Below are 14098 nucleotides of genomic sequence, written 5' to 3' on the forward strand. Positions count from 1 at the left end.
GCAGATGGACATTAAGCAAATAACAATAACATTTACTATTAAACCACATATAATATTTATATCAGTATTATGAAAAAAAATTGTCACAATTTTATTAATAAGTTAACAGTCTTAGAATTTTATACAATACTTAGGTGAGTGTTACTTATTTTGTGGTCTGCTTACTTGATTTTTTTCATTTATTAAAAAAACTAAATTTCATTCTTTTTTATTCCTGCCAACCTTACAAATATATTATCCCCGAAATATGAATTAACGAATCAGGAACTTAAATTTCTCTGGAGATTCATCTTTAACATCTAACATTAAACCATATTCTTGAATAAATACTCTCAAAATGTTTTACATGCATATCATATGTATGAAAGTAACATAAGCACTAGTGGAACAATTCCCAAATTATTCAAAATCTTTATGTGGTTCGTTTTTCTTTTAAGAATTTCTTACTTATCTGAGGCACCATTAAAATATGTCAATAACAATCTTAATATTAAACCCATTCCAACTTAATTGGGATTATTGAAAGGAAAATATTAAACATTCAAAATTACACTTTGCTTGCATGGTAAATTTTATGAATCTCTATCAATACAATATTAATTGAATAAAATACTACCATAGCCAGTAACCTCCTTATTTCTTCTTTTTTTTCTTGGTTTATTTTCTTGTCTGTTGCTAATTTCTCCAGTTGAGCTGTATGTTTAATTGTAATGAAATAAATTACATTAAAGAAGATAACATTGCAAAGGGACAAAACAGAAAAGGTATATATAAGGGATTGAGCACACACAAACATCTTAAACACAGCATCTTTCTGTATGTGCCTCTCCCAAGTCAGGAATCTATAATCCAGTGGTGGTCATTGGTTGCTTGCTGTCATAATTGGTTATCTCTTTTGAACTGTTTTGCTATTGTAGGGTCTTTAAAGAATACACAAGTGTATGGATTTTGCTTATTGTCGAATACCCCAATGTGAACCCTAATTGTTCACATCACAAAATATACATGTATGTCGAAAATTGTAAACATTGTATTAAAGTGTGTTATAATCATGACGAAAGTTATAATTATAATCTAATACATTATTTTTATAATGCAATTTTCAAATTCTTATCTATTTTGAAAAAATTGAAAATATCAATAGTTTTAGAAATGACAATCTGACTAAAATACAGATCCTGTGTCCACGCTTTGCTAACAAGGATCTGACACTCAACTGACATACCCAGAGTCCTCCATTTTTTTTTTTCGGATCCTCTGGATCCTCTGGTTTTGTAGTAATGGTACACACCTTCAATAATTTGAAGGCTACAATTTCATTGGCTGACATAATAATTACCAGGCTTTAGAGACATTACAGTTTAGCAACCAGTTCGGCCAAAGTACACTTATGTCTCACATGATTAAGACATAATATTTCCCTTTGACTTTAGTGCTTAATTAATTTTTTTTGTAACAGAGAATAGAAAATAAACAATTTGCCATCCATAACAAACATTAGTATGAGAAACAGGGACACCAATGACTGATTGATAAGAACAACAATTTTCTTCACTTTTAAATAGCTATAATTTCTTGTTCCATATATTACAAAGTTCATTTTTATCACCATTTTACCAATATTCCTATAACATTCATAAATTGATACACATTTTTATCAATAATATAAATGTATAACTAAAATGTATTTTGCCATTTGTTTCTTAACGTCTCTTTCTAAAAACAATTATCTTTTCCTCCCTTTATAGCAAAGAAAAACCATGGCTGAAACGACTATGGCTGTAAGGACTGGGGTCAAACTGGCAGTATGGCCGAAACGTCTTACATTGATTACCAGAATAGAAAGTAGAATCATGTTTTGTCAGATCTTTGTAAGTGAAGCATGGACACTGGAACTGTATTTCAAACAGATTGATGAAATGTAAAACTATTTCTTATTGGAAATATCTATAAAGAGTTCTTTACCTTCAATAAGATGATCTGCTCTGAAGCATTCACCAGTTTTTAAGTCTTTCACCATATAATCCTGGAATCTTTCCAAATGACCAGAGGCCCTAAAAACACAAATAATTCATTTCAACAAATGTATCACTGTACAGTTATTCAGTAGCATTAAAATTAAACAAATGGAAAAGTATAACTGGATAGACCATGACTATAAATAGTACATTTTTTAAAGTGAATGTGCGGACTAAAGATTTAATTAAAAACACAGACCATGATGACCAAGTATATGTTATTTATGATTTATATGAAATTAGGTAACTCCTTGAACTGCATCTGGATATTGGCAAAAATCATATATGTTGTTTTATTCCTCCAAAGAAACAATATAATATTAGTCAATTTAAAAATTGTGAAATACACGTATAAAAGTATCATATGAGATTATATGCTGTTTATGTAAACTTGTAGAAACGCTAGCCTGTAAATGTAGAAATACTAGACTGTAAATATACAAGATTATATGCTTTTTATGTAACCTTGTAGAAATACTAGCTTGTAAATATACATACTTAAGTACAGTTTCAGGAGTTAACATAGAACAATCTACTTCTAACATCTGCTCTTCTAACACAAAGAAGTTTCTCCATAGCTGCAATAAATTGGCCTTTACAGCACAGCCCATAGGTCCAAAATCATACAATCCATTTATACCTGTAATTAAATCCAAATTAGCCATTAATACTCAACATGTACAACTTGCAAAGTTTAATTTTTTGTCTTTAAGTCTACTTTCACTAAATTCTGTTTTACAAGATAATAAATTTGTTCTGAGAAGGACTGTCTTATTAACTAAAAATTAAACATTGTATTAAGCATTGGAAGGCAATACTAAACAATTATTGTCTTTTGATTTATCAACCACAGAGATATGATATTCACCGAGGCCAATGGAATGTCATATCTCTTGGGTTGATAAATCATTGTATTACTGATATCAAAAGTCAACAATTGTTTTATTATATGACTTTTTTTTATCCATCTCCAATTTTCTAGTATTTGTTCAATATATTTAACTTCTCCTTCTTTTTATACTAAATAAATTATCTGCTTTGGCAGTTTCTCACTTTAATAAATTGAAATATTCAATAAAATTCACTAAAAAAAATAAATACAAATCTAGAATAAAGAAGAAGAAAAAAGAATATTTGCAAGACGTCATAAACCCAAGTCATTGAAGTTGTCTAGGAAAATAACTATTTAGGTTCACGTTAGCTGTTCAAAATCTTTAACCTCTCATTCTTTAAGCCAATGAGAAAAGAGAAATTTCATAGTCATATAATAATATAAACAAGCATTCTGTGTGTATTGCATGGCAATACATAGTCCCCTACCAGTTAAAAATTCATTGTAATGGAGCAAACTTACCACTAAATTCTTCAAACAAATTACTAAAGAAAATAAAAAAATCCAAAATGTCATTTATCTTAATACAATGTCTTTTACAAATCTTTAAAAAAAAAGAAGAATTATTTCCCTTTGAACAGAAATCTAGTAATTAATAATTATTTCATCAAAAATTTAATTCTAGGCAAAGTTAAATAAAATGCTTCGCTGAGCGCAGCTGGATACGACAGCAGAGGTCCACCCCTGAACAGTTGGGGTGAAAATGGACACAATATTCGCGCTTGATACAGGTCTGAATTTGGATTGTAATTAAATATTTGACACATAATAGGTTTCTGACACCGAATAACTGTAGTCAAAGAACTTAGAATTGGTTATAAGATTTGAATTTATATTCAATTTTTTGCTTTTGTGAAATACACTATGCTGTTGCGTATTGCCCCCCACAATTTCTTTTTTACCCCCTTCCTCCCCCCCCCCCCCCCCCCCCTGCCCCCTTTTCCAAAAAAAAAATTCTTTCCCTGAAGATATGGTCATAATCTCAATTCAAATTTCCAATGGAGTTTGCAACCATAATATACAATTTAAATACATCATAAAAGTCTTAAATAGATAATTTAAAAGCAGTGTAAGGGAGGTAATCCAACATTGTACAACATTGTACAATTTTGTTTTTGGATTACCTCCCTTACACTGCTTTTAAATTGTCCATTAACCAGGAAACCCTTGTTTTTTCCCCTTTTTTGCCCCTAATTCCTAAATGGTTTTAGCCATAACCCCCCAAAGCCAATCCTAACCATCCCTTTGTGGTATGAAAACTTGTGGTATAATTTCAGAGAGATCCATACACTTAAACACAAGTTATTGTCTGGAAGTTACAAAAATGCTTATTTTTGGCCCCTAATTCCTTAACTGTTGGTACCATAACCTCCAAAATCAATCCCAACCTTCCTTTTGTGGTATTGAACCTTATGGTAAAATTTCATACAGATCCATTCACTTAAACTAAAGTTATTGTGCGAAAACCAATGTGTCTTTTGACGACGACAAAGGCGACGATGACACAAACGTCAAACCAATATACGACCGCAAAAATTATTTGCGGTCGTATAAAAATGAGTTAATTCCCTTTGAACAGAAATGTAGTAATTAATAAGTATTTCATCAAAAATTTAATTCTAGGGAAAGGGCTTTAACTGAACAAGGAGAAAAGCTAAAATCGTGAAAATCGAACTTGGCTGTAACTTGTCATGATAAAACGAAACACCAAATATCAAATCAATATCTTCAAGCATGAAGAAAAAAAGTCTAGAAAATTGATTTGCGGGACTGACGGATGGACTGACGGACGGACGGACAGAGTGCAAACCTACAGTCCCCTTCGACTTCATCGATAGGGGACTTATTAGAGGTATAATTGTAGTTGGTTCAACTACAATTCAACAATTATGGACGGGAAGATATCTCCAAAATATTACTTTCACAATTACATCATTGACATTTTTAGCACAGATACTAGATTCATGCACCATGCACAATTAATGTAATTTTCTTGACAGTTTGTTTATATACATCATTTTGTAACTTTAATATCTGAGTATGCATTTAATTGATAAATTTCTTTATGTATAGAATGTTGTGTTCAATGCACTATATTTTAATTATCTAAAAAGTAGTGATAAAGTCTGGAAAATATATAACGATCAAGCCAGCAACATAAGGGTTTTGTTGCATGAAATGCAATCTTTACCCAAAAAAAGTCAAAGTCAAGGTTTTATCTTAAATTGTTCCAAGACATGTATTTTTGCCTAATCAGCTTCAACATATGTGATACATACCTCCATATATAGCAAAAGACTGATCAACAAAAAATTTTTGTTTCAGCAAATCTTCTAATTTGGCCCTATCAAAAAGATCCTTGGGTGCAAGTTCCAGTTCCTGAAAATATATAAAAAATAGCTGTACAATAGTTATTCTGTGTACATGGTGTAAGAAATAAAAGCACACTGTATCCAATTACTTGTGCCTATCAAATCACAAAATTCTGCAAGTTACACCTAGGAACCCATAGCAAATGAATTATAAACTTGCAAGCATGTTTTTGCCAACAATCATTTATAACAGAAAAGTATAATTCAGAAATAAATTTAAAAAAAGTTGTATAGGGTTCCCGGGAACCCTGCGTCTCGCCTGCTATTGCTGCTGTCAGTGTAAAAGTGTAATGTTGACTTAAGAAAGTGAGTCCATTTATCACTAAAATACAGAATTTAAAAAAAAATTCAAACTTTTTCTTTAGATGCTATTTCTAGGTCTTGAAGATTATTTTCTGTCCAAGTTTCATAACAATCCATGAAGATTTACAAATTTATCATGTCAAAATTTTTTTATCCAAGACTGTCTGTAAATGTGAACTGTAAAGAAGTCCATCGATCAGAAAAATACTAAAAATGAAAAAAAAAAAATGTTCAAAGGTTTGTTTCAGACATTATCTCTTAATCATTATAAAGCTTCTGCAAAAGTTTTGTAAAACATCTAAAATCAAAGCATCGTGGATGTTGTGATCCAGCCATATTCATAGCTAGTCTGATATTCTTTCTAACCATATTTTTTCAATATTTTTTTCTCTTTTCATTTCCAATCTTACTGCTAAATTTCTATGTTATTGCCCACAGGTAGGGAATTTCGCAATATTGATGCAAATAATGATATATATATTGATATTTCAATTTTAGACTCTGTCAGATATTTTTTTTTTATAAATATTTGCAATTTAATGGTATTGACATGAATGGAAAGGGAAATCGTCAAACAAGTAATATATATTTTTTTATATGACATTAATAATAACTGGCTTAATAATTTCCAGAAAGAGGCCTTGGAAATGCACTTTCTCAACAACAAAAATGAAAAAAAATAATAACTAATTTTTATCTAAATTGGTGTTTATTCTTCATTAAGAAAAAAAACATTTCCTGTATTTAAATGTACAAATACCTAATGCTGAGATATTTCCAATTACTGTTAAATGCAGAACAAACAAATAAATTGTATTGCAGAAAATGCTCAGGTAAGAGTTATGCAATTTTGTTTATTGTTTCAACCAAATTTCTGATAATTGTAACTAATTAATTAGATCTTGATTATTGACTTATGTCAGATGATAATGACAATGATTTTACAAGTGAAATAAAATTTGCTTGCATTTTTTTTTACATTTTTTTTACATTTTTTGTCTTTTCTTTGAAAAAAAACCAAGCCTGATTAATCATTCAGCTAGCTAGCAAAATTAACAGAATATTTTAATGTAGTGTAGATCAAAATAAACAATACATTTGTAGGTTTACTATTGAGGTCAAGAATGTGTGTATTCAGTTAGGTGTGTAATAAATTGTGCCTATTTAATTATGTAACAGGTCAGGAGATATTAAATGTGGTGAATTAAGACTGGGGTTGTTTCCAATTAATACTTACACCTCTGAATGTAATTATTTGAAAATCATGACAGTTTATAATCATACTGACTCTTACTTGCCTATGGAAAGAATTAGAGTAATACCATTTCAAAAAAGTGTGGGAATCAACTTAGATATATATAACACACATGTTGACCTGAATTTCATAGAACAAAAACTTACACAAGCATAAGATAATAATATAATACTTTCAAAATTGTTATCAACTGATTCAATTGATGTAAAAATACTTTTTCAAATTAATTCATAAATAGTAAATCATTATAAATTTTGATTTACAAAGAAACTATATGCAAGTGTATATCTAAAAGAAAAAGGGTTGTTCGACCAATCTTTTCTTAATCCAAGGGCAAATAACATGTCAAAAGTTGGCAGTTGATGATTAAAATGGTGTAGAAAGTTTCTGCAAGTCATAAAAGCACATAATTAGTTTCATGACATGTCTTCAACTTAGTATTCTGCACCATCTCCAAAAACAGAGTGATCGCATAGATCAAGCATGGCTGAATCAAAAAATTTAGCTTAGCCCTTTCTAGTGTACTTGTGAAGATATATGCAATTTTTAATTTTCTTCTTCTATTTGCAATGTATATCTTGGTAAATCCAAATTTTACATATTCACAACGATTTATATTCAATATGTTTTTCTATACATGGCAAAAATGAATTGCTTAAGAAAATTTACTGTTGTACAGTATATAAATGAATAAGATGATTAACAAGAATGTGTCCATAGTACATGGATGCCCCACTTGCACTATCATTTTCTAAGTTCAGTGGACCGTGAAATTGGGGTCAAAACTCTAATCTGACATTAAAATTAGAAAGATCATATCATAGGGAACATGTGTACTAAGTTTCAAGTTGATTGGACTTCAACTTCATCAAAAACTACCATGACCAAAAACTTTAACCTGAAGCGGGACAGACGTACGGACGGACAGACGGTCGGACAAACGAACAGACGTACAGACCAGAAAACATAATGCCCCTACTATTATCGTAGGTGGGGTATAAAAATCAGTTCAATAATAAATCTTTTGTTAAAAAGAATATCACTGAATTTAAGTCATGCTCAGTCAGGTTAGATAAATGAAGTAATAAAAGTAAAAAGGTTTACCTTGGCTTCCAGAGCATGTTTTCTGTGCTTTAGATCAGCAACTGCTCTCGCTACATCTAGTTCTGGGGCCTTCTCTGTCTTTAATTTCCTTACTAAATCACCCTGCAAAGCCAGAAATTCTGTTAACATTCAATATGTTCATTTCAACTACTGATACTTACATTTTGGAAAGAGAAATGAATTATCTGAAACCAAAATTCATCTGTTGTGTTGACACAGATGCAACAATTGAAACAAATAACAAAAACGTTAATGTTGAAATTGATTGAACTTTTTTCAGGTGTTTTAAAGAGGAGATACTATGAAATTTATTTAATTTGATTAAATTACTGTTACAAATCACACCTTGAGATATTGTCAATATCTTAACCACTGTTTACACAAACATGAACCAACGACAACCACTGAACTACAGGCTCCTGACTAGGGACAGGCACATAAAGAATGTGGCGGGGCTAAACATGTTTGTGAGCGCTCAACTCTCCCCTAACCTGGGACAGTGGTATAACAATACAACATAAGAACAAACTATAATAAATTGCTTCACTGAGCGCAGCTGGATATGACCGCAGAGGTCCAACCCTGAACAGTTGGGGCAAAAATGGACACAATATTCGCGCTTGATACAGGTCTGAATTTGGATTGTAATTAAATATTTGACACATAATAGGTTTCTGACACAGAATAACTGTAGTCAAAGAACTTAGAATTGGTTATATGATTTGAATTTATATTCAATTTTTTGCTTTTGTGCAATACACTATGCTGTTGCGAATTGACCCCCACCCCCCTAAAAAAAATTAGTTTTTACTTTGAAGAAATTTTCTTTTTAATTTTTGAAATCTGAAATGAGAAAAAATTGTCCCCCCCCCCCACAATTTCTTTTTTACCCCCCCCCCCCCCACAATTTTTTTTCACACCCCCCCCCCCCCCCCCCCCCTTTTGCAAAAACAAAAAATCTTTCCCTCAAGATATGGTCATCATCTCAATTCAAATTTCCAATGGAGTTTGCAACCATAATTACACATTTAAATACATCATAAAAGTCTTAAAATAGAAAATGACATCCATAATCATGGCTAAAATTAATATTCCTAAATCAGCATTTTTAACAGTAACTTCTAATAATAAATTGACAGCTAATCACCTCAAGACAATACAACATTTCTTTCTGCATAATTTAAAAGCAGTGTAAGGGAGGTAATCCAAACATAACATTGTACTTGTTATTGTCCATTAACCAGGAAACCGTTGTTTCCCCCCTTTTTTCCCCTTATTCCTAAACGGTTTGAGCCATAACACCCCCCCCCCCCCCCAACCATAGCCAATCCTAACCATCCCTTTGTGGTATGGAAACTTGTGGTCTAATTTCAGAGAGATCCATACACCTATCTACAAGTTATTGTCTGGAAACAAGAAAAATGCTTATTTGAGCCCCTTTTTGGCCCCTAATTCCTAAACTGTTGGGACCATAACCCCCAAAATCAATCCCAACCTTCCTTTTGTGGTTATGAACCTTGTGTTAAAATTTCATAGATTTCTATTTACATATGACGACGACGACAACGGCATGATACCAATATACAACCGCAAAATTTTTTGTGGTCGTATAAAAATCAGTTGAAAAAGGCTTAACTCATCAGATGGATACACATAGAAATACATCTAACAAAAGCACAAAGTGGACAGGGACAGGTACTTATACATCTCAAAAACAAAACGACACTTAGTACAGATCTGAGAGTACTCGCAGTTACTGACAGCTAGTTCAAAGCCAATAACGACTAATGAAAAAAATCATGTATCTTAGACTAAAATATCAATCAGTACACATCCAACATCCAATGGATTAAGTGTAAAGACGCCATTAACAGTCAGAGAAAAACATGACCTTGTGCAATGCCAAACTATAAGTATCGACAGATTGTAGTACAGTGAAAGTACATTAAGTATATTATTATTTACTTCTTCAAGGAAATAAAAATAACTTGTACAAGTAGTACCCCTGACTGATATATCGGATGTGTTTATTGCAATGATTACTAAATTTTTAAGCACAATTTATTTGAGATAAAATAAGTCATCTTTAAACAAAACAAAAAAAATTTTCTTTTATCAATTTAGTGAAAATTGTTTCCTTTTCATAATTCATTAAAAAAACTATAAGGAACATTGGTCGAAACCTACGATCCAAAAGATGCCAAGGTGGTTGTTGAATCCATAGACAGATAAGACACACATTTTTTTTAATCAGGGGTGGCGACCAAAGTTTATTTTGCTAAACCTGTAATAAATTTTTATAAATATGGACCAAAACAGAAGTTGTGTTCAACACAAATAAGGCATAACTAAGGGGTCAATATCCTGTAATTTTCAATGTGCGGTGCCAAAAAGGAGTTATTTTGTATTAATAGTAAATTAACTATTTCTAGCATTTTGGTCTGATTAAAAAACTTTAAAATCTTAGGTCAATTACAGCTCTTCATGAACTTCCTTCTTTATGTAAGCATTTTGTGAGTATGTATAAAAAAAAACATAATTACATGACATTGTATATGCATTTTTACAGTTCTCATTGTAATAATACTTAATACCAACACATAAAATTACACTGCATTTTCTCCTTTCTTATTATTATTATCCCCCACATGTAGGCAGTCTAGACTAAAACTTAAATTTCAATCTACACTCCTTCAAACATGTCAAAATAAATATTCTTATCATGAAAAAAATATGTTATGACATAAAATACATGTTTTATATGAATACTGAAATAATAATTTAGTGAGGAGTGGTTTTTCTGTTAATTTAATAGAAATATAAAATGCTCTGTGGGGCGCAGCTTGATACGACTGCAGACGTCAAACCCTTTTCAGTTTGGACATGTATGGACACTACATTCAAGCTTGATACAGCTCTGAATTTGGATTGTGATTAAATATTTGACACAGCATAGGTTTCTGACACAGAATGAATGTGGTCAAAGAACTGAAAAATACACGGTTAGATTCAGCATATCTAGGTACACCAAGAATTTAATTAATCTATTCATTAATCATGTTAATGGACAATTTCAGCTAAGTTTTTAAAGGGGTTGGCTTCATAAAAAAATGATATATAGCATTCTGAAAATTAATTTATACAGAATAACAAACAAACCTACCATGAAGCTCTTAAAAAAAAAATTAAAATAAAACAACTTCCAATATATTATTCATCATTTAATTTAATAGAATGTCTTTAAATAATCTGTAAAACTTATCTTTAATTATTTTTCAAAATATCTAATAATGAACTGTTTAAAGTAATTGCAAATGGCTGATATTTTTGTTCAAGCATATTGTTTTTCTTAATTTGTTTAACATTTCACAGCGGTATAACATGTTACTTTTATTATTCTTCCCTTAGTTTATTTATTTTGTATTTACATTGTATCATAGATCAAATTTATTTTGTTCAGTGTATGTTCACTGGTGTTAATATGTCTTTTGATTGAGTTAAGCCAGTTCAATTGATATTTTATAGTGTGTCTTTCTATGTTGTGATGTTACACTATTGTTTCAGATAAGAGTGAAGGTTTGGTACCATTAAAACGTTAAACCCTGCTGCAATTGTTTGCACCTGTCCTCAGTCAGATATCTGATGTTCAGTAGTTGTCGTTTGTTGATGTGGTTCATAAGTGTTTCTCGTTTCTCGTTTTTATCGAGCCTGTGACTTTTGTCGCAAAAGCGAGACATAGCGATCCTACATTCTGTCGGCGTCATCGGTGTTGGCGGCGTCATAGGTGTCGGCGGCGGCAGCGTCCACAAATATTCACTCTGTGGTTAAAGTTTTTCAAATTTTAATAACTTTCTTAAACTATCCTGCATTTCAACCAAACTTTGACAGAAGCTTGTTTATGAATATAAGATAGTATCCAGAAGTAAATTTTGTACCAAAAAAAATCCTGTTTATCCGTATATTACTCATAAATGGACTTAGTTTTTCTGCCAGTTAACATTACATTCACTCTGTGGTTAAAGTTTTTCAAATTTTAATAACTTTCTTAAACTATCCTAGATTTGTACCAAACTTGGACAGAAGCTTGTTTATAATCATAAGATAGTATCCAGAAGAAAATTTTGTAAAACAAAAATCCTGTTTATCTGTATTTTACTCATATATGGACTTAGTTTTTCTGCCAGTTAACATTACATTCACTCTGTGGTTAAAGTTTTTCAAATTTTAATAACTTTCTTAAACTATCCTAGATTTGTACCAAACTTGGACAGAAGCTTGTTTATAATCATAAGATAGTATCCAGAAGAAAATTTTGTAAAACAAAAATCCTGTTTATCTGTATTTTACTCATATATGGACTTAGTTTTTCTGCCAGTTATCATAACATTCACTCTGTGGTTAAAGTTTTCAAATTTTAATAACTTTCTTAAACTATCCTGGATTTGTACCACACTTGGATAGAAGCTTGTTTGTGATCATTAGATAGTATTCAAAAGTAAATTTTGTTAAAAAAAAAATCCTGTTTATCCGTATTTTACTTATAAATGGACTTAGTTTTATTCCAGTTAACATTATGTACAGTCTGCAGTTAAAGTTTTTAAAACATTTATTAGATTCATAAACCTTCTTTGATTTTTACCAAACTTGATCAGAACTTCTTATAATCAAAAGATAGTATCTAGAGGAAAATTTTTAATAATTTTTTCCTCATATTTGTTGAGCCTGCGACTAACAGCAAAAGTAGGCGAGACACTGGGTTCCGCTAACCCTTATGAATTTTTTATATAGATTAGACCGTTGGTTTTCCTGTTTGAATGGTTTTACACTAGTAATTTTTGGGGCCCTTTAAAGCTTGCTGTTCAGTGTGAGCCAAGGCTCCGTGTTGAAGACCGTACTTTGAGCTATAATCATGATAATGGTTTACTTTTATAAATTTTGACTTAGATGGAGAGTTGTCTCATTGGCACTCATACCACATCTTCATATATCTATGTAAATTTCAAACTATATTACTCTGTTTACAATTTCTATTAATTGTGCAACGCGGCTCTGAATTTGGATTGTGATTAAATATTTGACAAAGCATAGGTTTCTGACACTTAATGAATGAGGTCTTTTAAAGAACTTAAAAAAATTTGATATTGGAAATTTACCTATTATGGTCTAATATCCAAAATCTAAATACATGCTTAGATTCAGCATATCAAAAAAACCCATACATGTATATTAATTTTTGTTGAAATCAAAGTTTTATTTTGGACCATTCATTTGCCATTTGGACCTTAATGTGAACAAATTTGAAAACAGGGCCCAGAAATCAAAAATTTAAATACACGGTTAGATTCAGCATATCAAAGAACCCCAAGATTACAATTTTTGTTGAAATCAACAAAAAAGTTTAATTTTGGTTTCAATTTTCCTTGGAGTTTGGTATTTTTGTTATTTTTACTTTTTTTGTGGTATGGAACTATGTGGTACAATTTCCTAGAGATCCATACACTTATACTCAAGTTACTGTCTAGAAACCAAATGTCTTCTGACGACAACATTAACCAAGTCATAACAATAAACATTATACGACTGCAAAAATTTTCTGGTTGTGTAAAAATATACCTAAAATTGTTTCTAAATAAACAATCAATTGATGCAGGAGACTTTATGCTACTTTCACCAGGTGTTGATTTGACTTGTACCCAAAATATCTCTCAATGATATATAATTTTTACATGTGTTAAATGCAAAGTTATCATGGTTATGCACTCTCTGACTCTGTGTGAACCAAAATTTTCAATATAATAATGGTAAACAAGTCCATGCTGAACAATTTGAAAAAAAAGAAACAAGTGATGAGAGAAAGGTGATTTGTCACCTGTTCTTTAACTTGCTGTCTAAAAGGCTGCAAAATTTTCTCAATTTCTGGATCTGTCAGTGCCATCATCTGTACCATATGCTGTAACTTTTTCCCAAATAGCTTCTTCTGATTTTTAGAATTACAAATGCACGGAACACTTAGATGTATGGTGCGTCTATTAAGATCTCCTAAAATCGCGCCAGTAAACCTCCTGCTTATCTTAAAGACACAAGAAAATAGTTGTTTCATAGAGATTTCGTCATGATGCAATTGCCACGGAACCGGAAGTTCAACAGTGAGAAT

At 31.0% G+C, this 14098-nt stretch overlaps 1 protein-coding gene and 1 long non-coding RNA gene across 2 annotated transcripts in view; one reads left to right on the forward strand and one right to left on the reverse strand.

The window, feature by feature from the left end:
- Positions 1-14098, reverse strand: part of LOC127730648 (glycine--tRNA ligase-like) — a 29787-nt gene extending 15689 nt beyond the window's left edge. Inside the window, exons 1-6 of the mRNA XM_052239147.1 lie at positions 13814-14098; positions 7945-8046; positions 5190-5289; positions 2517-2658; positions 1966-2054; positions 617-693 (exon numbers count right to left, since the gene is read on the reverse strand). Of these exons, the coding sequence (XP_052095107.1) occupies positions 617-693; positions 1966-2054; positions 2517-2658; positions 5190-5289; positions 7945-8046; positions 13814-14044 (741 nt within the window). The 5' untranslated portion in view covers positions 14045-14098. The remainder of the gene's footprint in view (positions 1-616; positions 694-1965; positions 2055-2516; positions 2659-5189; positions 5290-7944; positions 8047-13813) is intronic.
- The window catches only part of LOC127730672 (uncharacterized), a 30453-nt gene continuing 19898 nt past the window's right edge, over positions 3544-14098 (forward strand). Inside the window, exon 1 of the long non-coding RNA XR_007995214.1 lies at positions 3544-3586. This is a non-coding gene — a long non-coding RNA (uncharacterized LOC127730672). The remainder of the gene's footprint in view (positions 3587-14098) is intronic.

The sequence above is a fragment of the Mytilus californianus genome, unplaced genomic scaffold (assembly GCF_021869535.1).
Source record: "Mytilus californianus isolate M0D057914Y unplaced genomic scaffold, xbMytCali1.0.p SCAF_2, whole genome shotgun sequence".
In the NCBI taxonomy this organism is placed as follows: domain Eukaryota; kingdom Metazoa; phylum Mollusca; class Bivalvia; order Mytilida; family Mytilidae; genus Mytilus; species Mytilus californianus.